General features: G+C 43.4%; 1 protein-coding gene across 1 annotated transcript in view; it reads right to left on the bottom strand.

The window, feature by feature from the left end:
- Positions 1 to 24,613, bottom strand: part of uba7 (ubiquitin-like modifier activating enzyme 7) — an 85,368-nt gene that overhangs the window by 49,862 nt on the left and 10,893 nt on the right. Inside the window, exons 13-21 of the mRNA XM_045691881.1 lie at positions 23,682 to 23,847; positions 21,388 to 21,584; positions 20,504 to 20,568; positions 16,656 to 16,854; positions 8,165 to 8,239; positions 5,563 to 5,758; positions 5,377 to 5,468; positions 2,902 to 2,994; positions 1,459 to 1,650 (exon numbers count right to left, since the gene is read on the bottom strand). Of these exons, the coding sequence (XP_045547837.1) occupies positions 1,459 to 1,650; positions 2,902 to 2,994; positions 5,377 to 5,468; positions 5,563 to 5,758; positions 8,165 to 8,239; positions 16,656 to 16,854; positions 20,504 to 20,568; positions 21,388 to 21,584; positions 23,682 to 23,847 (1,275 nt within the window). The remainder of the gene's footprint in view (positions 1 to 1,458; positions 1,651 to 2,901; positions 2,995 to 5,376; positions 5,469 to 5,562; positions 5,759 to 8,164; positions 8,240 to 16,655; positions 16,855 to 20,503; positions 20,569 to 21,387; positions 21,585 to 23,681; positions 23,848 to 24,613) is intronic.

Raw genomic sequence — 24,613 nt, 5'->3', positions numbered from 1 at the left:
AGCTGAACTAAAATATATGCTGATGCCACAAAAAAAGAGACTTGAACAGTTTGGGTCTGGAAAATGTTGTCCCCCTCATCTCTGCAGTGTGTTATAAATCTTTAGGTTCTAGTTATTTAAAGTGCTCTCTCTGCATGACTGCTAACATTCACAGTGAATCAACTTTTTTTCCGTGCAGTTCTGACTAGGTTTGGAATGTCTGGACAAGGGACAATTAAAAGAGGAAAAACAGAACTTCCCTACACAGAACTGGTGAAACATGATTTCCAACATTAATCATAACAAAAAGCCATTATGTCTGTGCTATCCCCGCCTCATATGCTCCCATAGGTCTCATAAACCCTGCCTACATATTGCTATAGCAACCTAACTGGTCAACAAGCTTTTAGCATACCAAACCAAGAGAGGCCAGAGTTGGTCTGAACTGAGAAAGAGGACAGTGTACAGTACTACACTGGTTTGGAGAGGAGGTATCCCCCTTTCCCTTTGGTGAGAGAGTCAGTCTCCAGTCTCCAGCACTGAATGGCAGTGAGGCACAGCTGCCCCTGCCATCAAGCCAGGGCACCACATCACGCAGCTGCAACTTTGGTTGTAACCACAGTCGTAACCGGACCTGCACTGTTTAAACACCCCCCCCAGGTCCCATGGGGCAAAGTTATCAGGGTTACCCCACTCTGACCCCCAACAACCCTGATCTGTCGGGATTTGGGGGCCCCTACGGGAGGACGAGGCCCGCTTCCCGGGTCAGACCCTTCCAGAGGTGAGCTGTCCTGGGACAGGGAAGGAGGGCGTGGTGGTCGACTTACCTCATCATCGGGCGTCCTCCCAATCCATGACCCAAAACTAGATCCAGAGTTCTGTTTGGCTTTCTAATTGGCAAGTGCCCATTCTTATTCTAGGTTCTAGTGTGGCCATTGTTCCATAGAACCCAATAAGCCAGGCATTACATCTGAAGCAAACTGGAGATGTGGGACTGAAAGCTCTCTCTTCTTAGAGCACATGATCTTTTCTCTGCTCTTTTCTCTGCTTCTGCTCTATTCTCTTGCTTCACACTTGGGTGCCTTTATGCATTGAAGGTCTCCTGGATTGTGCAAACACAGCTCCAGGCAGGGTGGTGCGGGGGTGTGGGGGTGTACAGTTACTCCCTGCCTTACCTGGATGCTAACCACCCCTCGGATTAGACTGAGCTGAGTTAACACCTCCCTTATGGGCCGTGGATTCTCAGGTTAGCTGTAGTCTCTTACACTAAGGGCACTCACTCACTCTCTGTTTATAAGGCGGAACAGATTTAGGCCTAAATGCTGAAGTAACAGTAGCAATTAAGAGGCAGACTGAATACAGTCTCTGTTTTATTCTATTTTACCATGTAAATACTGTCAGTTCCATTCCCTTTCCTGTAAAAAACAAATAGCATTCATCACTTTACACTGTGGGTGTGTGTGCTGACCGGTCACTCACTGTGAAGCGCTGTGGTCCGAGGGGCTCTGACAGGACACAGTACTGGACAGCCAGGTTGATGTAGCCTGAGCGGTAGGAGCTGATCTTCCTGTGGCCCTGGACCAGCTTGTACAGCTCCACACACATCAGACCTGCCACCGCAGCCGTGGTCGTGGCTATAGCCGGGATGATGCGACCCGCGATCAGCTTACTCTGTGGATGAGGGGAGAAAGAAGCTCCACTTAAAGAGTGTGTGTGTGTTTGGTTTTACTATCCTTGTGGGGACCAGAAGTCCTCACAAGGATAGTAAAACAAGGAAAAGTGAGGGGGGGACATTTTGCCTGTCCCCACACAGAAAAAGGCTATTTTAGGGTTAGAGTTAGGAGTTAGGGGTTGGAGTTAGGGGTTGGAGTTAGGGGTTGGAGTTAGAGTTAGGATTTAGAGTTAGAGTTAGAGTTAGAGTTAGGGTTAGGGGTTAGAGTTAGAATTAGAGTTAGAGTTAGAGTTAGAGTTAGGGTTAGAGTTAGAGTTAGAGTTAGAGTTAGGGGTTAGGGGTAGAGTTAGAGTTAGGGTTAGGGGTTAGAGTTAGAATTAGAGTTAGAGTTAGAGTTAGAGTTAGAGTTAGAGTTAGGGTTAGAGTTAGAGTTAGAGTTAGAGTTAGAGTTAGGGGTTAGGGGTAGAGTTAGGGGTTAGGGTTAGGGTTAGAGTTAGGGGTTAGGGGTAGAGTTAGGGGTAGAGTTAGGGGTTAGGAGTTAGGGGTTAGGAGTTAGGGGTTAGGAGTTAGGGGTTAGGGTTAGAGTTAGGAGTTGGGGTTAGGGGTAGAGTTAGGGGTAGAGTTAAGGGTAGAGTTAAGGGTAGAGTTAGGGGTTAGGGTTAGAATTAGGAGTTAGAGTTAGGGGTTAGGGGTAGAGTTAGGGGTTAGGGGTAGAGTTAGGGGTTAGGAGTTAGGGTTAGGAGTTAGGGGTTAGGGTTAGGAGTTAGGGGTTAGGAGTTAGGGTTAGGAGTTAGGGGTTAGGGTTAGGGTTAGGAGTTAGGGGTTAGGAGTTAGGGGTTAGGAGTTAGAAGTTCGCGTTAGAGTTAGGGGTTAGGAGTTAGGGTTAGAGTTAGGGGTTAGGAGTTAGGGTTAGAGTTAGAGTTCGGGGTTAGGGAAAATAGGATTTTAAATGGGAATCAATTGTTTGTTCCCCACAAGGACATTAAAACAAATGTGTGTGTGTGTGTGTGTGTGTGTGTGTGTGTGTGTGTGTGTGTGTGTGTGTGTGTGTGTGTGTGTGTGTGTGTGTGTGTGTGTGTGTGTCGTGCGTATGCGAGGGGGTGGAGAGGGTTGCCGCTAACTGACTGAAAATGAAACTTCCTGAAAATCTTTTGAGATACTGGGAAATCTCTGAGAAGTCTCAGAGGATCACTCTTTCTATCACTCTCTGTTGTATTGCTGTGATAGGAGAAAAGAATGAAGATTCTAACCTTGTGACGATCAGCTGTTGGGATGTCGTAGTTCTCTGCCCTCAAGTTAGAGGCAGCCACTATGTAGTCAATGTGGAAGTTATTATCATCATCCTGTAAACACAATTGATCCTCTTTATAATACATGAATGCATTAACCTTTAATATCCAAAGAGTACTAGATTGTTACATTTTCAGGGAACACCTGCCACAGGAGCAACATCGTTCTGAAGAGGAGACAAATGGAGAAACATTCTGACATACGTTAGATACATTAACATCAACAGCTGTGAGATGAAGATGAGATCAACTGATTCCAGGCCAGAACACTTCTCAGCACTTCCTTGTCTAAACTCTGTTAGCCATATTAAAGCCAAATGAGTCTGATGATGTGATGCCGTGGTTCGTCTGCTTTGAGCTCTGAGGCCTTTGTGTCTGTGTCACTTTAATTACACTAGTACATGACTTATCACCCCTCTGCCATGTAGTGGAAATCAGATTCCCCTGTGAGCGACACTGTCTATGAGCTCATACCTCAGCCAGTACAGCCCTACAAAGAGGGCAGCTGGAGGGGTCGTGAGGTAGTCACACCTGGCAACCCGATACTGCGGAATCCGTTTCCTCAAATTCCAGGCATCTGTAGCATGACCTGGCCAGTTAGCAGAGGTAGAGAGGACGTGTAGGAGGAGGATGTGGACAAGGAGGATGAGGAGGTGGACGAAAAGAGGGTCTCAGTCAAAATCCAAGGCAATATGACATCTAATACCTGTCTTACCTCAGCCACCCTACATACTTCGCCAGCCACACTAATCAGTCATCTGCACTACACAGCTCCAAACCTCATTTAATGATAGATAGATGAGGCGGGGGAGTGAGAGAGAAGAGAGAGAGAGTGGGAGTGAGAGAAAGAAAGAAAGGAGAGAGAGAGGCTCCGGTTCCTCTGCATGACAGTGACTGGCTGTACAATGGAAGTGTTTTGGAGGAACTTTTGCCCTCGGGGATGTGTGAGTGTGCTGCTTCACAGGGCTGGGTGACATGGTGGTGGTAGACCATGTGAGATGGGGAGCAGGGGGACCGGGGGACACACCCTACAGCCGCACAAACAGAGCTAGAGGTCCTCAGGCCTAGTCACTGTAGACTGTTTATTCACCACTGTTCTGAAGGCAGTTTATTCACAACTGTTCCGAAGGCGGTTTATTCACCACTGTTATGAAGGTTGTTTATTCATCACTGTTCTGTAGACTGTTTATTCACTACTGTTCTGTAGACTGTTTATTCACCACTGTTCTGTAGACTGTTTATTCACTAGTGTTCTGTAGACTGTTTATTCACCACTGTTCTGTAGACTGTTTATTCACCACTGTTCTGTAGACTGTTTATTCACTAGTGTTCTGTAGACTGTTTATTCACCACTGTTCTGTAGACTGTTTATTCACCACTGTTCTGTAGACTGTTTATTCACCACTGTTCTGAAGACTGTTTATTCACCACTGTTCTGTAGACTGTTTATTCACTACTGTTCTGTAGACTGTTTATTCACCACTGTTCTGTAGATTGTTTATTCACCACTGTTCTGTAGACTGTTTATCCACCACTGTTCTGAAAGCTGTTTATTCACCACTGTTCTGTAGACTGTTTATTCACTACTGTTCTGTAGACTGTTTATTCACCACTGTTCTGTAGATTGTTTATTCACCACTGTTCTGTAGACTGTTTATCCACCACTGTTCTGAAAGCTGTTTATTCACCACTGTTTATTCACCACTGTTCTGAAGGTTGTTTATTCACCACTGTTCTGAAGGCTGTTTATTCACCACTGTTCTGTAGACTGTTTATTCACTACTGTTCTGTAGACTGTTTATTCACCACTGTTCTGTAGATTGTTTATTCACCACTGTTCTGTAGACTGTTTATCCACCACTGTTCTGAAAGCTGTTTATTCACCACTGTTTATTCACCACTGTTCTGAAGGTTGTTTATTCACCACTGTTCTGAAGGCTGTTTATTCACCACTGTTCTGTAGACTGTTTATTCACTACTGTTCTGTAGACTGTTTATTCACCACTGTTCTGTAGACTGTTTATTCACCACTGTTCTGTAGACTGTTTATTCACTACTGTTCTGTAGATTGTTTATTCACCACTGTTCTGTAGACTGTTTATCCACCACTGTTCTGAAGGCTGTTTATTCACCACTGTTCTGAAGGCTGTTTTTAACAAGATATGTACTCTCTAAAATACTACCCCTTACAGAAGCAGTGCAACAGAGAGGACTCAGAACACAGGACAGACCTGTTTCCTTTGACACTGAGCCACTGCAGTGTGTGTCCCGTTAGGGACTAGTACAGACAACGGTCACTGAGTACCCAAAGACGCAACTGCTATTTTTTTGGCCCCATATAGAGTTCAACATGGTCCACTGACCTCTGTGTGGCCCCTAGCACTATGCAGTGTTACCAGTGGAGATACGGCGAGCATGGCGCTGGGCTCTTATTACCTTCTCAAAGTCAATGGGGTGCATCTGCAGGGCTGCGCTGTTCACTGGAGGAGAGGACAGCTTCTTCTGCAACTCCTCCAGTCGGCCTGTGTCTGGTCAAATGGAAAAGAAACACAGAGTAACACAAAGGCCTGAGAAACAGGCTTATAACACAACATATAGTAGATAAATGGACAGTTTACTCACCCAAATTTCCACTCTCCCTCTCCTCCTCCATCTCCTTGTCAGTGAGATGGATCTTGACAGTAGACTTGGGGGTGAAGGCAGGTATGTGGACCCTCTCTAGGATGCTCCTGATGGCAGAGCAGTCTCGTGTTCCCACAATCCCATAGATCTGCCCATAGAGGTTGGCTGCTGCCACCACATAGTCCATATGGGTGGTCTACAATACATGACAAGATAACACAAACTGTTAATGACCCCCCACCTCTCCATCTCAACAGTCAGAACCAGACCTGCTGAGGTAAAATAAATAATTACATTACACACATGCTGCTAACTCAAACAAAACCCACAAATCCACTTTGGTCATATTAGGGGTGGTACAAAGACCACTTCCTACCAGTTGCACGCGAGGAGCAAAAGCTGTGGAAAATGTTAATATCTAACATCATGGATAGGGTTGGGTAGGTTACTTTCTAAATGTAATACGTTACAGTTACAAGTTACCTGTCTAAAATTGTGATCAGTAATATAACTTTTAGATTACTCAAACTCAGTAGCACAATCTGATTACTTTCAGTTACTTTTGGATTACTTTCCCCGTCAGAGGCATTAGAAGAAGACAAAAAGGATTCATCAAACGCATTTGATGTCCTCATAGTGGTCTGTGACTTGTGGTCAGACTCGCTCAGTTGGAACAAACTTAAACTTGTGCTGTTTTTCAATGCTGAATTGAAAATCATTGAGAAAACAGAAAGGTGTCATAATGTATTTTTTGGCAAACATTGTTCTGAATTTAAAAGTAATCCAAGAAGTAATCATCTGGTTTTTCAAAAATATCTGTAATCTGATTAGAATATTTTTGCTGGTAACCTAACTGATTACAGCTTGAGTTTTTTGTAATCGGATTACATGTAACTGATTACATGTAATCAGTTACTCTCCAACTCTGCTCATGTAATATGTCCACCACATGATGACTGGGCTGTATGAGCTATCAGCAGAGTCACCCAGTAGTTACCAAAGGAGAAAACCCTCTGGACTTAACCAAAAAATATAAATATGTTTTATTGTCACATACACCAGATAGATGCAGTGAAATGTGTTGTTTTACAAGGTCAGTAGTAGTAGTACGGCACCCCTGGCTGGAGCAAATTAAGGTTAAGTTCCTTGCACAAAGGCATATCAACAGGTTTTTAACTTTGTCAGCTCAGGTATTCAAACCAGCAACCTTTCGGTTACTGGCAAAGGCTCTAAACGCTAGGCTACCTGCCCCCTGTCCAGACAGAAAACAAGTCAGAAAACCATCGCAATTTACATCAGTTTAAAACCTCCCATCGGTTACCAAAAGTAATGTCTACCACTGAATACATCAGAGGACTACGAAAGATTCATAGGGTGGTTCCATTGATTTACAACTGCTACTAAATGGCATTCAACAGGCCATGAATAGGCTCTATGCTCTAGAAGCAGTCAGTGTGTTTATTGAGTGTTGATAAGAGGCATTCCTAAAGACCATTGTTGTTGTCCTATTGTCTGCCTGTGAGAGCTGCAGGCCCAGACCTGAGGACAGGTGAGGAGACAACCCCTCATACCAGGAGAGGAGGGGAACAGAGAGGAGAGAATAGAGACTAGAGAACAGAGAGTAGGGGAACAGAGAGGCGTGAAGAGAGAGGAGAGAACAGAGAGGAGAGAACAGAGAGTAGGGGAACAGCGAGTAGGGGAACAGCGAGGAGGGGAACAGAGAGGAGAGAACAGTAGAGAGAATAGAGAGGAGAGAACAGAGAGGAGAGAACAGAGAGGAGGGGAACAGAGAGGAGGGGAGGAGAGAACAGAGAGGAGAGAACAGAGAGGAGAGAACAGAGAGGATGGGAACAGAACAGAGAGGAGAGAACAGAGAGGAGAGAACAGAGAGGAGAGAACAGAGAGGAGAGAACAGAGAGGAGAGAACCGAGAGGCGGGGAACAGAGAGGCGGGGAACAGAGGCGAGAACAGAGAGGAGAGAACAGAGAGGAGAGAACAGAGAGGAGAGAACAGAGAGGAGGGAAACAGAGAGGAGTCGAACAGAGAGGAGAAACAGAGCATATGTGAAGAAAGACAATGTGAGAGGAGGAGGAATGGAGAAGACAGGAGGAGAGGTTGGGAAAGGTGAGATGAAAGGAAAGAGGGAGAGCAGCGGAGTCAAGATAGAAGAGGAACGTAGCATAAAAGATAAGAGAGGAGAGGTGGGACAGGACACTGGTAGTGTAAAGCGTTCACATTCAAAACAACATTTGAACCCCTTGGTTAAAGATTTTTACCTCTATAGCTCCATTGTGTGTGCCTGTGTCTGTGTGCCTGTGTGTGTGTGTGTGCGCGTGCACGTGTGTGTGTATATGTGTGCATAAAGGTGGGGTAGATTTTATCCACCTTGCTTTGTCAGCAGCAGCAGTTGAGTGGTTCTCACAGGTTAGATAAGAACCAATCCAATATACAACCAGAGAGAATGTGAGGAGTGTGTTATCAGCTAAGATAATGACATTTCAAATCATTCCTGCTGACCGGTTCGACAGGCAAATGAGACAACTGCAGTGCACTGTGTGTGTCTGAGACTGAGGAAAGATACAGTAGGTTGTGTAAAACTTACATTGCTGGGGTCAAAGGTCAAGGGATGGGGACATCTCTTTGCTCCAGACCAGAAAGGCAGACCTGAACTCGTCAACTGAGAAAAGACAGACAAAGAGTAAATTCTAAATGAAATCAATCAATCACAGCAATAATTAACCAATACAATGACGGTATTCAAAGCAAAGGGAGTCTTGGGACTGTCCACAACCAATCCATAGGAAATATACATCACTACCTAGATGATGATGGGATTATATTTTTCGCGGCAATATGATAAACATGATATCTTCATAACCACAGAGTAAATATGGAAAGGGATGTGTCCTTGTGCTTGGTATATGCATGACAATCACATTCTAATATAATACTTTCCCTGGGTCATTATCTGACACACCAACACCACATTCCCAGAGGCCATGCAGGCAGAGAGACAGTTGTGTTTACCACACCATTTGTTGTCCTGATAAAAGAAGAACAGAGGAGTCTGAGAGCTTTGATCCTGAGGGGCGCAGCAGTCTAAGGCACTGCATGTCAGTGCTAGCGACGTCACTAAAGACACCCTAGTTCGTATCCAGGCTGTATCACAAACGGCCGTGATTGGGAGTCAAATAGGGCGGCGCACAATTGACCCAGCGTCGTCCGGGTTTGGCCGGTGTAGGCCGTCATTGTAAATAAGAATTTGTTCCCAACTGACTTGCCTAGTTAAATAATGGTTACATAAAAAAATAAAAAATAGCCAACACTCTACCAACACTCTTCCAACAGTCCCAATAGTCCACCAACACTCTTCCAACAGTCCCAATTGTCCCAACTAGGGCTGTGGTGGTCACAAAATTTTGTCAGCCGGTGATTGTCAAGCAAATAACTGCCGGTCTCACGGTAATAAACTGTTAATTAACATAAAAACATTTAGCATCTCCTGGCTTCCTACAAGACACTGATGCAGACCTTTGGAACATCTACATTTTAAAAAGTCTAATAAATCCATGAAATATAGCCTACACCATCACAATAAATCCTTTATTTATTTTAGACAGGTCTAAAGAAGACTGATATGAAGAAAATGTAGTCTATTTCAGAACAGAATAGCATACTCTGAGGGGTCTTTATGTCAGGTCCTGATCTATACACTATTCATTTAGCAGACAAGATTTGCTTAGAATTCCATGGCATTGTTTTTTGCGCAGGCTATACACACTTCATCAGTCTCATTCACAATTTGACAAGCACTTGATAATGCCTTGAATTTCAGTGGCATCCCCTTTGTGTGTCTCCGTAATGCCTCCTAAAAAAATGCCCTTGGGCTAAATATATTAATTATAATTCCCTTCTTCCTGAGTGCTGTGTGCTCCAAAGCACCTCTCACTCACATGGCTCTTCATCACATAATCTGGTCTTTTACAAGTGAAGACAGACACATCGGGGACGCAACTGCGTGCATCCTTATCCAATTCCGAGGTGCATATTGAAGATATTGGAAGAACTGTCCACATTTACTTTTCGCCAGCCAACAAGATGAGTAGGCCTAACGAACAGCAAAAGCACTAGTCTATGTCAAGCTACTATCCCCCATAGTACAAAAGTCGACCTATTCTATTCTGTTCGAGAATTAAATATTCCAAACATAGTCTTGGACAGTCATGTGATTTTTTATTTATTTTACCTTTATTTAACTAGGCATGTCAGTTAAGAACAAATTCTTATTTTCAATGACAGCCTAGGAACAGTGGGTTAACTGCCTTGTTCAGGGGCAGAATGACAGATTTGTACCTTGTCAGCTCGGGGATTTGATCTTGCAACCTAGTCCAACACTCTAACCACTAGGCTACGCTGCCGCCCCAAATGCGATAGATCACAAATTAATACAACCACTAGCATCAAAAAAACTTTTTTACACAATGTTGATAAACTATTAGGCTATTTCTTCATATTATAAGCGCAGCAATGCGGACACTACAGTAGGCTATAAACGCGAATGTTCCATTAGCGGGAAAACACCATTATCAAAAGTGACCACAAATGTGATTATGCATGTAATTATCTTCCCCAAACTTGAAACTCCACGCGCTGCTTATGTATGCCAGTTAGGCTCTACACCCCTTGTAAAGCGGATTAATGTGCTTCATTTAAAGAAGTTATTTGGCCACTTTAGTTGTGATACAAACCTTATCAAAACATATAGGCATGTGGGCTTATATGAGGTGTGCGACTATGATTTGAAAAAGTCATCCAAAAAAGTCATAACTTGTGAATTATACGCTGATCACAAGTGATAATATATAATTCACAAGTGATAGGCTAATATTGTCACCCATCAGACTGTTCTTGATTTAATCTTGTCTTTACCATTACAAAAAATATATATGTGAATTTTGTTTTGACTTAGAATGGACCATTATCATGCACCTGTCTCTACGCACTTACAGTGTCACGATCGTCATTGCAATCATACTCAGACCAAAGCGCAGCGTGGAATCGGTTCAACATCTTTTCATTATCAGAGAACCGAACAAAAAACAATAAAATAATAAATGATACGTGACGCTCAAGCAGTGCTCACAGGCAACTACACAGAAACAAGATCCGAAAAACAGTGGGGAAATGGCTGCCTAAATATGATCCCCATTTAATCCTCGTAAAAATTCCCTGTCTTAGGTCAGTTAGGATCAACACTTAATTTTAGTAATGTACAATGGCAGAATAATAGTAGAGAGAATGATTTATTTCAGCTTTTACTTCTTTCATCACATTCCCAGTGGGTCAGAAGTTTACATACACTCAATTAGTATTTGGTAGCATTCGCTTTAAATTGTTTAACTTGGGTCAAACGTTTTGGGTAGCCTTCCACAAGCTTCCCACAATAAGTTGGGTGAATTTTGTCCCATTCCTCCTGACAGAGCTGGTGTAACCGAGTCAGGTTTCTAGGCCTCCTTGCTCGCACACGCTTTTTCAGTTCTGCCCACACATTTTCTATAGGATTGAGGTCAGGGCTTTGTGATGGCCACTCCAATACCTTGACTTTGTTGTCCTTAAGCCCTTTTGCCACAACTTTGGAAGTATGTTTGGGGTCATTGTCCATTTGGAAGACCCATTTGTGACCAACCTTTAACTTCCCGACTGATGTCTTGAGATGTTGCTTCAATATATCCAATTTTCCTCCTCATGATGCCATCTATTTTGTGAAATGCATCAGTCCCTCCTGCAGCAAAGCATCCCCACAACATGATGCTGCCACCCCTGTGCTTCACGGTTGGGATGGTGTTCTTCGGCTTGCAAGCCTCCCTTCTTCCTCCAAACATAACAATGGTAATTATGGCCAAACAGTTCTATTTTTATTTCATCAGACCAGAGGACATTTCTCCAAAAAGTACAATGTTTGTCCCTATGTGCAGTTGCAAACCGTACACTGACTTTTTATGGCGGTTTTGGAGCAGTGGCTTCTTCCTCGCTGAGAGGCCTTTCATGTTATGTCGATATAGGACTCGTTTTACTGTGGATATACATACTTTTGTACCTGTTTCCTCCAGCATCTTCACAGGGTCCTTTGCTGTTGTTCTGGGATTGATTTGCACATTTCGCACCAAAGTACGTTAATCTCTAGGAGACAGAACGAGTTTCCTTCCTGAGCGATATGACAGCAGCGTGGTCCCATGGTGTTTATACTTGCGTACTATTGTTTGTACAGATGAACGTGGTACCTTCAGGCATTTGGAAATTGCTCCCAAGGATGAACCAGACTTGTGGAGGTCTCCCATTTTTTTCTGAGGTCTTGGCTGATTTATTTTGATTTTCCCATGATGTCAAGCAAAGAGGCACTGAGTTTGAAGGTAGGCCTCGAAATACATCCAGAGGAACACCTCCAATTGACTCAAATGTTGTCAACTAGTCTATCAGAAGCTTCTAAAGCCATAACATCATTTTCTGGAATTTTCCAAGCTGTTTAAAGGCACAGTCAACTTAGTGTATGTAAACGTCTGACCCACTGGAATTGTGATACAGTGAATTATACATGAAATAATCTGTCTGTAAACAATTGTTGTAAAAATGACTTGTGTCATGCACAAAGTAGATATCCTAATCGACTTGCCAAATCTATAGTTTGTTTTAACAAGAAATTTGTGGAGTGGTTGAAAAACGAGTTTTAATGACTCCAACCTAAGTGTATGTAAACTGCTGACTTCAACTGTACATAGCGAATGGAGGACGCTTTTCCCGTGGTTCATTTTCATACCAGCCAGGTAGGCTATACTCCTGTTGTAAAGAGAAGCAATGTTCTTAATATTAGGAAAGTTGAGAAAAATATACAGTAGGCGTAGCCTATAGAAAGCTGATGGGATCCTCCTCTTTTTTATTTAACTAGTCAGTTAAGAACAAATTATTATTTACAATGACGGCCTACCCCGGCCGACGCTGGGCCAATTGTGCGCCGCCCTATGGGACTCCCAATCACGGCCGGTTGAGATACAGCCTGGAATCGAACCAGGGTCTGTAGTGACGCCTCTGGCACTGAGATGCAGTTCCTTATACTGCTGCGCCACTCGAGAGCTCAATAGAGGCCATCACTCTGTTTTCTCAAACAATTGCATAGCCTACAGAATGCTCTCATGAGGTGTTTGATTAGATTTTAGGATACATTTGCATTGATGTCAGAGTGATTAGATGGACAATAGAGTGCTGAGTACCAGGCAGTTAGAAAGTTTGGTAGGCTACTAATGACCATCAGCAGCATCAGAGCTTGGAGAAGCCTAATTACCGTGACTAAACAGTCATGTGGAATTTGACTGCCTTCATGACTCCTGACCGCTGGTGTGGCAGCGGTCCCTAGTCCCAACAGTCTATCAACAGTCCCAACAGTCTATCAACAGTCCCAACAGTCTAAACAGTCTACCAACAGTCCCAACAGTCTACAAACAGTCCCAACAGTCTACCAACAGTCCAACAGTCTACCAACAGTCCCAACAGTCTACCAACAGTCCAACAGTCTACCAACAGTCCCAACAGTCTACCAACAGTCCAACAGTCTACCAACAGTCCAACAGTCTACCAACAGTCCAACAGTCTACCAACAGTCCCAACAGTCTACAAACAGTCCCAACAGTCTACAAACAGTCCAACAGTCTACAAACAGTCTACAAACAGTCTACCAACAATCTACCAACAATCCCAACAGTCTAAACAGTCTAAACAGTCTACCAACAGTCCCAACAGTCTACCAACAGCCCAACAGTCTACAAACAGCCCAACAGTGTACAAACAGTCTACCAACAGTCCCAAAAGTCCCAACAGTCTAAACAGTCTACCAACAGTCCACCAACAGTCTACCTACAGTCTACCTACAGTCTACCAAAAGTGCTTATACAGGAAAAACAGCCTAAAACCCCAAACAGCAAGCAATGCAGATGTAGAAGCACAGTGGCTAGGAAAAACCCTTGAAAGGCAGGAATCTAGGAAAAAACCTAGAGAAGAACCAGGCTCTGAGGGGTGGCCAGTCCTCTTCTACGAACAGTCCCAACAGTCTACCAACAGTCAAAGTCTTCCAACAGTCTCAACAATATACCAACCATCTACCAACAGTCCCAACAATCTACCAACAGTCCCAACAGTCTACCAACAATCTACCAACAGTCCCAACAGTCTACCAAAAGTCTTCCAATAGTCCCAACACTCTACCAAAACTCCCAACAGTCTAAACACTCATAACAGTCTACTGACACTCCCAACAGTCTGTCAATAGCCTACCAATAGTCTACCAACAGTCCCAACACTCGTAACAGTCTACCAACCCTCCCAACAGTCTGCCAATAGCCTACCAATAGTCTACCAACAGTGCCAACACTCTACCAAAAGGCCTACAACAAATAGGCTTTCCCCCTCCAGCTGGGAGAGAGGGACTTATCACTGAGCATGATCTCTGCATCAGTCTACCCACAGGGGGCACTTCTTATAGCAGCTCAGGGTTATCTGCCATCATTATACCCTACAGAGAGGGGTATCTACCATCATTATACCCTACACAGAACAGTATCTGGTTTCTAAGGGGTGTCTTCATGTCACAGGCGTCAAAATGAGTAGACCAAGGTGCAGCGTGGAATATGTTCATCTTGTAGTTTAAAGCAAAATTGAACACTTTACAAATTAAACAAAAATGACAGTCGACAGTTCCGTCAGGTACTTACAACTAAACGGAAAACAACTACCCACAAAACCCAAAGGAAAAACGGGCTGCCTAAGTATGGTTCCTAATCAGAGACAACGATAGACAGCTGCCTCTGGTTAGGAACCATACTCGGCCCAACACAAAGAAATACAAAAACATAGAATGCCCACCCCACACCCTGACCTAACCACATAGAGAAACAAACCCTCTCTCTCAGGTCAGGGCGTGACACTTCAAGATCCAGTAAGTAATGTCAGAAGCTAGCAGATTCCTTACTTACCAACAACAGCTGCAAATTCAAATAAATCTACATCATGTTTTGAAGTTCAATTTCCTTGCTTTGTTTAACAACACTATCATGTATCTAGCAAATACGTTGTGTGGTCCAGAATGCAAACCGGACGAGCGCGTGGATATAACCAATGAGGAGATGGCACATGGGTATATGCTTCTATAAACCAATGAGGAGATGGGAGATGCAGGACTTGCACCGCATCCAGCGTCACAAATAGAACTGACTTCTATTTCAGCTTTTAGCAACACAGACACATGTTGGCGCGCACGAGCAGTGTGGGTGCAATGATTGAATAACATGTATGAGAACTTTTATTTTGCCATCTGTCTAAAGAATATTTGACGACATGATAATGCAGGAAAAGCTGTTTCCTACAAAATATTTGAATACTTCAGCTATGTCATCATATTTCCAGGCATTATAGTGTAATTTAGAATAAACAGTCGCTAGCCCCCATCCAGAATGACTGGGCTTATCAAGACTTTAGGGCTCCACTATAGCGCAGCTGTTAGAGGGGGGCTTGAGAACGTTCCAAACAATGGCATGACGCGACCGAGTGACGGAGGTGCAACCTATGAATAGGGAGAAGTATCTAACAAAATAACTACATTAAGTAATTCACTAATCATAAACTATTTACATACAGTATAATAGAAATGTTGGTACATTTGTGGAAAACATTTGAACTTACTCAAACTTTAATACCATTCAATCTGCATAAGGGCAGTTTCTGTTGGTAAAGGGGTGGGAAACAGTTACGTTAATAAAATGTATGCCTGTAAAATAGATATGCATTTCTCTTCCCAAAAAGCATTTCAGCCTACTGGTAAGGCAGTTGGACATTGTATTTCACTCATTGACATTTAGTGGAAGTTAACCATCACTAGCCTTATCACACTTCCCCAGAAAGCAGCTGTGGTTAGAATCGACTCTCTGGGAGAATACAGAAACCACAGCCAGCCTAACTGTACTAATGACCTTTTAAAACAGAGAGAAAACGGGGAAGAAAAACAGGAACCCAAACATTTTATTGAAACCAACAACAAATGTCTGTCCTTTTAAAACATCTAAACCCAGCTTCCTACTCCCAAAAAGGCTTGTGCCACTGCAGAATAATAAGCTACACTACATGACTTAATGCAAACACACAAAGGGATCTTTTCTCTCTGTTTTGATACATTACAATATTTTGCGTGATGTATTGCAGCTGCTCATCAGAACTGTAACCCAGAAATTTGAGTGCTTCAGAGCATGAGGCACGGCCTGGCCAATTGTTTAACAATGACTCATTTTCCTGCTAAATGAGTCCAATACCAAAAGGGCTTATCTCAGGGGACTTGGAGCAAAAATGCTATGCATTTCTTCCAGACAAAAATAATAAGGCTTTAAACAGGATATGAGTGGAATGGAATCGGTTGTCTCGGTCAGAGGAATTTTTATTGACCCATATTATATGAAGCAAGAGAAGGGAGATAGTGTTTATCAGACCAGGCCAGACAGGTCCAGTTGTCAGTGTCCTGTAAAAGGTTAATCCATATGATCCAGGGGTCACAAGGGGAGTGTTTGGTTAGACACCCCCAGGTGTAACAGCACGTAATGTGATGTCACTCTCTGTAATCTATATGCCTCAGAATATTATATGGATCCCAATAGACATTTTTGAGGATACCATATCAGTGGGTTGGTAAATATTAACTATCCCAAGATATGTTCATGGTGTGTTCAATATGCTTAAAAAACAGCTTACAAGGTAAAAATGAGAATGGGTATCTGAAAATGTGGAACCATTTCCAATTATTGGACATTTTACTATATATAAACTTACCACTACATATGGCATATGTCTTGAGCATGTATGAGCACACTGTCAAACGTAACAAAGATCAAAAGACAGGCTTATAACCAGTATCTGTCTATCATATGCAGAATTCTCAACAGGCAAGGTGTGTGAACAATAGTGCCACCAAGTGTTCATACTCATAAACAATGTTAAAGAAAACCCTTACCTTTGGGGATTTAGGAGCTATGGTTTTCCAGTGTGTGTTGTGTTACTCTTACCTGGTCAGAGGGGAAACAGTGCAGCAGCTGTGCGATGTCGTTGTTGTAGAGGGTCTCCCACTGGCGACGGGCCCACCCGACACAGTCCTCCCAGCCTTGGGGCCGCTGTCCCCCCACACCTCCCCACACACACTCCAGGACCTCCAGAGCCTCTGCCTCCCCCCGACCCAGGGTGCGCTCCAGGAACCCAGCAGCATCCCTGCAGGGAACAATAGCATAAGCATCATTAGACCAGGACCTCTCCCCTAATGGACCTGCATGTAATTTCCTTCAAGACGATGATTCTCCAGAAAGACTAAAAACATAAACGCAAAGGATAACCAATAGGGATGATGTAAGATGGGTGGGCAGGATGAGTTGGCCTTTAAAACTAATTTAAACCATCTCAAGGTCTCATAACATACTCCTCTCCTCTCGCCCCCTCCCAGGGTTTATCATTCGAAGAGAGAGAGAGAGAGAGAGTTCTGCCTCGGCTTGTTTTTAAATTCCAACGGTAATTGTGTAACAACTGAACAGTGGTGGAAGGAGCAGCCATGTCATATTCAACAACGCTGGTTTCTGGATCCTATTTCGGTCAAACATGGACACATACTGTAACTATCCTCTTGTGCCCTTTACCTGCATTCGTCTGAGGTTATCACACCTACTCTGAGGGGATTCCTATGGGTGAGGCAGTGCATGGCAAACCCAAGATATACTCATTAGCCCTGACTCCTAATGTCTGTCTAACAGGAAGATGAACAACACTGAACAGAGTCAGTCAGTCAGTCAGTCAGTCAGTCAGTCAGTCAGTCAGGGGGTAGTATTGTTACTGAGAAGTGAAAGGGGGTTAGGGGTGCTGCCTTTGAAACTGGCCCAAGGTCAGAGGTCACCCTGCATCTGAGGGGAAGGAAGTGTTTGGAGTGATGGTGGTGTGTGTTGTGTGTGGAGCGTGTGTGTGTGTGTGGTGTGTGGAGCGTGTGTGGAGTGTGTGTGCAGAGCTCCATGGGTAGTATCTACAAGCCTGAGTCACATGTATGCCGGGTTCCTGTTAACACAGCATATATCCTGCGTTACACAGTCTCACCTACACCTACTCTGCTAGTCTGAGATGCTGGAGTGGTTTTCAGCTGAGTCTGTGGGGCCTGCTGGGTGAGGTCTGCGCTCGTCTCCAGAGGACACTACTCTCCACAGGAGGCAGGGGGCTTTTCCATCACTAAAGGGGCCTCTATTAAATCTCAGTAAAATACACTGAGCCTGGGAGAGAAACACAGGCAGGCCATGAGTCTTAACTGAACTCTTACTGGGGCAGATTAACAGGGCTCCGGAGCAGCTGATGGACTCTTACTGGGGCAGATTAACAGGGCTCCGGAGCAGCTGATGGACTCTTACTGGGGCAGATTAACAGGGCTCCGGAGCAGTTGATGGACTCTTACTGGTGCAGATTAACAGGGCTCCGGAGCAGTTGATGGACTCTTACTGGTGCAGATTAACAGGGCTCCGGAGCAGTTGATGGACTCTTACTGGTGCAGATTAACAGGGCTCCGGAGCAGCTGATGGACTCTTACTGGGGCAGATTAACATGGCTCCCCTTGCAGTTGATGGACTCTTACTGGGGCAGATTAACAGGGCTCCCCTTGCAGTTGATGGACTCTTACTGGGGCAGATTAACAGGGCTCCCCTTGCAGCTGAGACCAACTGTCACTCTCACAGACCCACAGACCATTAGATAAACACACAATACATACAGAATACACAGCAAGATGCCAACTGCATTCCAAAAGTTTTGCAAAAACCAACCACAACAAAACCATGAGGACAGCGCTACTTCATTATAACACTTACTTTCCTCTTTCAGCAGGAAGTAAACTAGTCCTCAGGCCTGTAAGTGGATGGATGTATATGAGTTAGACATCTCTGCCTAATTAGCTGACTGACTGTGTGCCAGATTTTTAACCCAGGAGATTGTTAACCTAGAAGTCCCCTGGTGGGAGGGTGATTTCACCCAGAAGACATCTCTTACCTGAGCTTTACTGCCACACTGACTGTTTTTTAGAAACAGCACTAACTACTGCATTACCATTTGTAGGGCTCACTAGTTATTAGGGGCATCTACAGTGCCTTCAGAAAGTATTTATTCCCCTTGAATTATTCCACATTTCGTTGTGTTTCAGCCTGAATTCAAAATGGATTAAATATAATTTTTTCCTCACCCATCTACATACAATACCTCATAATTACATTTTTTTCCAAATGTATTGAACATGTATTACAGAAATATTTCATTTACATACAGTATTCACACCCCTGAGTCAACACTTTGTAGAACTACCTTTGGCAGCACTTACAGCTGTGAGTCTTTCTGGGTAAGTCTCTAAGAGCTTTCCACACCTGGATTGTGCAACATTTACACATTATTATTTTCAAAGCACTTCAAGCTCTGTCAAATTGGTTGTTGATCATTGCTAGACAACCATTTTCAGGTCTTGCCATAGATTATCAAGTTGATATAAGTCAAGTATTCTTGGAAAGCAACTCCAGTGTAGATTTGGCATTGTGTTTTAGGTTATTGTCCTGCAGAAAGGTGAATTCACCTCCCAGTGTCTAGTGTAAAGCAGACTGAACCAGGTTTTCCTCTAAGATTTTTCCTGTGCTTAGCTCCATTCCCTTTCTTTTTTATCCTGAAAAACTCCCCAGTCCTTAACGATTACAAGCATACCCATAAGTTGATGCAGTCACCACTATGCTTGAAAATATATAGAGTGGTACTCAGTAATGTGTTGTATTGGATTTGTCCCAAGCATAACACTTTTGTATTCAGGACAAAAAGTAAATTGCTTTACCACATTTGTTGCTGTTTTACTCTAGTGTCTTGTTGCAAACAGGATGCATGATTTTTAGTATTTTTATTCTGTACAGACTTCCTTCTTTTCACTCTGTCATTTAGGTTAGTATTGTGGAGTAACTACAATGTTGTTGATATATCCTCAGTTTTCTCCTATCACAGCCATTAAACTCTGTAACTGTTTTAAAGTCACCATTGGCCTCATGGTGAAATCCCTGTGTGGTTTCCTTCCTCTCCGGCAACTGAGTTAGGAAGATACCTGTATCTTTGTAGTGACTGTGTGTATTGATACACCATCCAAAGTGTAATTAATAAATTCACCATGTTCAAACAGATATGTCATTTTTTTTTACCAAACTACCAATAGGTGCCCATCTTTGCGAGTCATTGGAAAACCTCCTGGTCATTATCGTTGAACATGCGTTTGAAATTCACTGCTTGACTGAGGGGCGTTACAGATAATATGTGGGGTACAGTTATGAGGTAGCCATTATGTTAAACACTATTATTGCACACAGAGTGAGTCGATGCAAATTATTATGTGACTTGTTAAGTAGATTTTTACTCCTGAACTTATTTAGGCTTGCCATAACAAAGGGGTTGAATACTTATTGACTGAAGACATTTCAGCTTTTAACTTTTAATTCATTTGTAAAAATGTCTAAAAACACAATTCAACTTTTACATTATGGGGTATTGTGTGTAGGCCAGTGACAAAAAAAACCCTCAATTTAATAAATTTTAAATTCAGGCTGTAACACAAAAAAATGTGGAAAAAGTCAAGGGGTGTGAATACTTTCTGAAGGCACTGTATGTATGAGGGCAGACTGAGGCATCAACATTGAATAGTGGTAGGCTGGATGATTGGCCTATGGCTGGTATGACTAGTAGTATAAGCATGCGGTCTGAAGCTGAAAGTTTCAGTGAAATACAGCACACTTTGGAATTTAAAGATTCAATTTCTGCTCATCGTGTTTGCGTGACTGCAACTGATTGAGTATGTTAGGAAAGAAGGTAGACTTACCTGAAGTACAGATTGACATGTTCAGCTGCTTGTTTATAGAGCCCCTCAAACTGGTCTCTGGCCCACTGCAAAGACACATGGTAGGTCTGACTTAATGGGCTTTTCATTTTAACTTCAGTCTGATGCACCCTTTTCATCTAAGCATGGTCTCAATCACCCTCAAAATGCTTATCCATTCTGGGGCAAGTTTGAGAGTTAAGAGTGTAAAAAGCTTTGCATTTTAGATGAGTTGTGTGTGTGAGGGATTAAGAGATAAGTGGATTATGGATGGATGGACTGAGTTAGGTGTTAGTACTGTACTGTATGGATGGAGATGGACTGAGTTAGGAATTGATACTGTACTGTATGGATGGATGGAGATAGGTCAAACCTAAGTTAAGTCAACGTTGGGTCAAAACGTTTGGGGTATGTTGACATAAGGTTAGTGTTGTAAAGTTATGCTCTGGATAGCTTGCCAGCCCTGTGCCAGTCAGCCAGCCAACCAGTCAGTCAGAGATCAGCCATGTTTGGCGGCAGGGTAGCCTAGTGGTTAGAGCGTTGGGCTAGTAACCGAAAGGTTGCAAGTTCAAATTCCCGAGCTGACAAATTACAAATCTGTCGTTCTGCCCCTGAACAAGGCAGTTAACCCACTGTTCCTAGGCCGTCATTGAAAATAAGAATTTGTTCTTAACTGACTTGCCTAGTTAAATAAAGGTATAACATTTTTTTTTAAAGTGTGTTAAACGTAATGTGGATGGCAGCACATAGGGTAGAGGAATGCCATGGCCTATACTAGAATGATGGTACAGGAGGTTGATATGACAATGCTAGGTTGCTGTGATGATGCTAGGCTACAGGGATGCAGTCCAAATCACATACAATCAGACTGTGGTTCCATGCCTCACCTGCAGGGTGTGCTCTATGCGGTGAGGGAAGTTCTTCAGGGTGCACAGTGGGATGGCATTCTGGGAGCCGGTCTTGGCCGGTCCATAGGACTCAGTCAGGTGGGGAACTACCACTAGACTATGGCCCTTACTACCCAGGGTACCCCCCTCCAGCATGGGTCTCTGGTGCTGGACACAACGGCTATCCAGGTACACTCCTGTAGAGCACAAAACCACAAACACACACACACAGAAATAGTACAAAAATAGTAAACCAATAAGAACATCTAAAAGTCACACAGCATATAAACAGGGTTGGGTTACCTTTAAAATGTATTTCGTAAATTGCTTTACATGTATTCCCCAACCGTGCTGATAGAGGACTAAAATACGATGTTATCTGTCTGTCTGCTCCCCCCACCATGTGTTCCACAATCCCTCTGAGCCAGCAGCTATCTACAGCATTACATAATAATAACCTAATGTAGCAGGCATAAAATAAACCCCTGAATCTACACTGAACAAAAAAACGCAACATGCAACAATTTCAAAGCTTTTACTGAGTTACAGTTCATATAAGGAAATCAGTCAATTGAAATAAATTCATTAGGCCTTAATCTATGGATTTCACATGACTGGGAATACAGATAGGCATCTGTTGGTTACAGACACCTTAAAAAAAAGGTAGGGGCGTGGACCAGAAAACCAATCAGTATCTGGTGTGACCACCACTTGCCTCATGCAGCGCGACAAACATCTCCTTTGCATAGAGTTGATCAGGCTGTTGATTGTTTATTGTGGCCTGTGGAATGTTGTCCTACTCCTCTTCAATGACTGTGCGAAGTTGCTGGCTATTGGCGGGAACTGGAACACGCTGTCGTACATGTTGACCCAGAGCATCCCAAACATGCTCTCTGTGCATTCAAATCGCCATCAATAAAATGCAATTGTGTTCGTAATCCATTACATAATGCCTGCCAATACTGTACCATAACCCCACCGCCAACATGGGGCACTCTGTTCACAACGTTGACATCAGCAAACTGCTCGCCCACACAGCGCCATACACGCAGTCAGGTCAAGACCCTGGTGAGGACGACGAGCGCGCAGATGAGCTTCCCTAAGATAGTTTCTGACAGTTTGTGCAGAAATCTTCAGTTTTGCAAATCCACAGTTTCATCAGCAGTCTGGGTGGCTGGTCTCAGATGATCCCGCAGGTGAAAAAGCCAAATGTGGAGGTCCTGGGCTGGTGTGGTTACACGTGGTCTGCGGTTGTGAGGCCGGTTGGACATACTGCCAAATTCTCTAAAACAACGTTGGAAGCGGCTTATGGTAGAGAAATGAACACTCAATTCTCTGGCAACAGCTCTGGTGGACATTCCTCCAGTCAGCATGCCAATTGCACGCTCCCTCAAAACTGCACATTTTAGAGTGGCCTTTTATTGTCCCCAGCACAAGGTGCACCTGTATAATGATCATGCTGTTTAATCAGCTTCTTGATATGCCACACCTGTCAGGTGGATGGATTATCTTGGCAAAGGAGAAATGCTCACTAACAGGGATGTAAACAAACTTGTGCACAACATTTTAGAGAAATAAGCTTTTTGTGTATATGGAACATTTCTGGGATCTTTTATTTTAGCTCATGAAACAATACCTTTTACATGTTGCGTTTAGATTTTTGTTCAGTATAGATCCCCTACATACTGGTCTTGACCATAAGAAAAACAATGTCAGGGGAGGTTCTGTTCTGCACTGTTTAACCAATCCAGTAAATGTGGAGGAGGAGTTAAAGTGTGTGTGTGATTTTCTCATTAATGTTGTCGCCATGTAATGTCCAAAGCGGAAGTTGCATCACAGACTCTCTTTCTATGTCCCCTGAAAACCCGTTGTTGAGGACTCGGCAGTGGCTAGTTACATAATGACCTCAGAGTCACACTGGGGAGTGAGTCAAGTCTATCTAACAACACCAGACAGACAGACATACAGTTGCTAATGAACTGACCTTAGGCTGATAACTACACTGATTCTGATACTGGTGGCATGCAGGCCTATGTGCTATTATTACCACAGCTATTACTACAGAAATAAAGGAGAATGAATTGCCGCTAGTGGTGTTTATTACTGATGCCGATAAGACTATTAGCTATTGGTTGTTTTACTAGTAATGTTATTGGTGTCGATACAGCTAGACGTGTGTGTTGGTCCTGATATTGGCAGTAGCGTGGGTGTTGCCAGGGTATGGACTCTGTCACTAGTAGTAATATCATTAATAGGATCATGATAGAGGGAGTAGCACAGGCACTGGTACTGACTGGCTTCCACGTTGTCCAGAGCAGCAGCTACTCCATCCAGGCCCATGAAGAAGGTGTGCCCATAGACCTGCTCACTGTCTGGGTCCAGGTGGTTCTGGTGGGCTGTGATGTTCATGTTGGGGTTCATGACTCTGACCGCCTGGGCTGCTACCTCAGACTTCTGTCTCTGTGGAAGTAGAGGAAGAGGAGGAGGTCGGTGAGTGAAAGGGAAATCAGCCTCTCTTGATTAACTTCCCTTCTTTCCCCCATGACTTACTCAAAGAATAGGTGGAATACAAAGAGAAACCTGAAGAGAAAACACAGAAACACTGAAGGCAGAAACACTAAAACACAGAAACATTCAAACACAGAAACACTAAAACACAGAAACACTAAAGGCAAAAAGCGAGAAAAAGAGCAGCAATGGTGGGAACTGGGTGACAAAGAAACTAGAGAAAACTGAGGGGAAGAGAAACCCAAATATTTACACAAGCAGCAAAGGAAATCAGGATACACATGAACTCATCATAGATGGGTCTTATACAGCAGTATCTTGTATATTTCTACTTCTGACAGACATCTGGAAGTTGGTATGAAAGCCAATGGAAAGCACTCAGTCACATTCAAATGAAGTGGAAAGGAAATGTAAATCACCATGACTGTGGCATACGGATACATACATTAGGTTTGGCTCACAGCCATTTAGTTATAGAACAGTTTGCTGGACACAATTTTTCCTAAGCACAATATGTCCTAACTATATTCAGATTCAACGCAGACAGATATGTGTGTTTTTACCATTGGGGGTGTGTTAGGTTGGATGTGTGTGTGTGTGTGTGTGTGTGTGTGTGTGTGTGTGTGTGTGTGTGTGTGTGTGTGTGTGTGTGTGTGTGTGTGTGTGTGTATATGTGTGTGTTTTTTTCTCATTAATTTCGTCTTGACTTGGCTGACAA

The sequence above is a fragment of the Salmo salar genome, chromosome ssa12 (assembly GCF_905237065.1).
Source record: "Salmo salar chromosome ssa12, Ssal_v3.1, whole genome shotgun sequence".
NCBI classification, from domain to species: Eukaryota; Metazoa; Chordata; class Actinopteri; order Salmoniformes; family Salmonidae; genus Salmo; species Salmo salar.
This window is presented reverse-complemented; position numbering and strand designations above follow the sequence as displayed.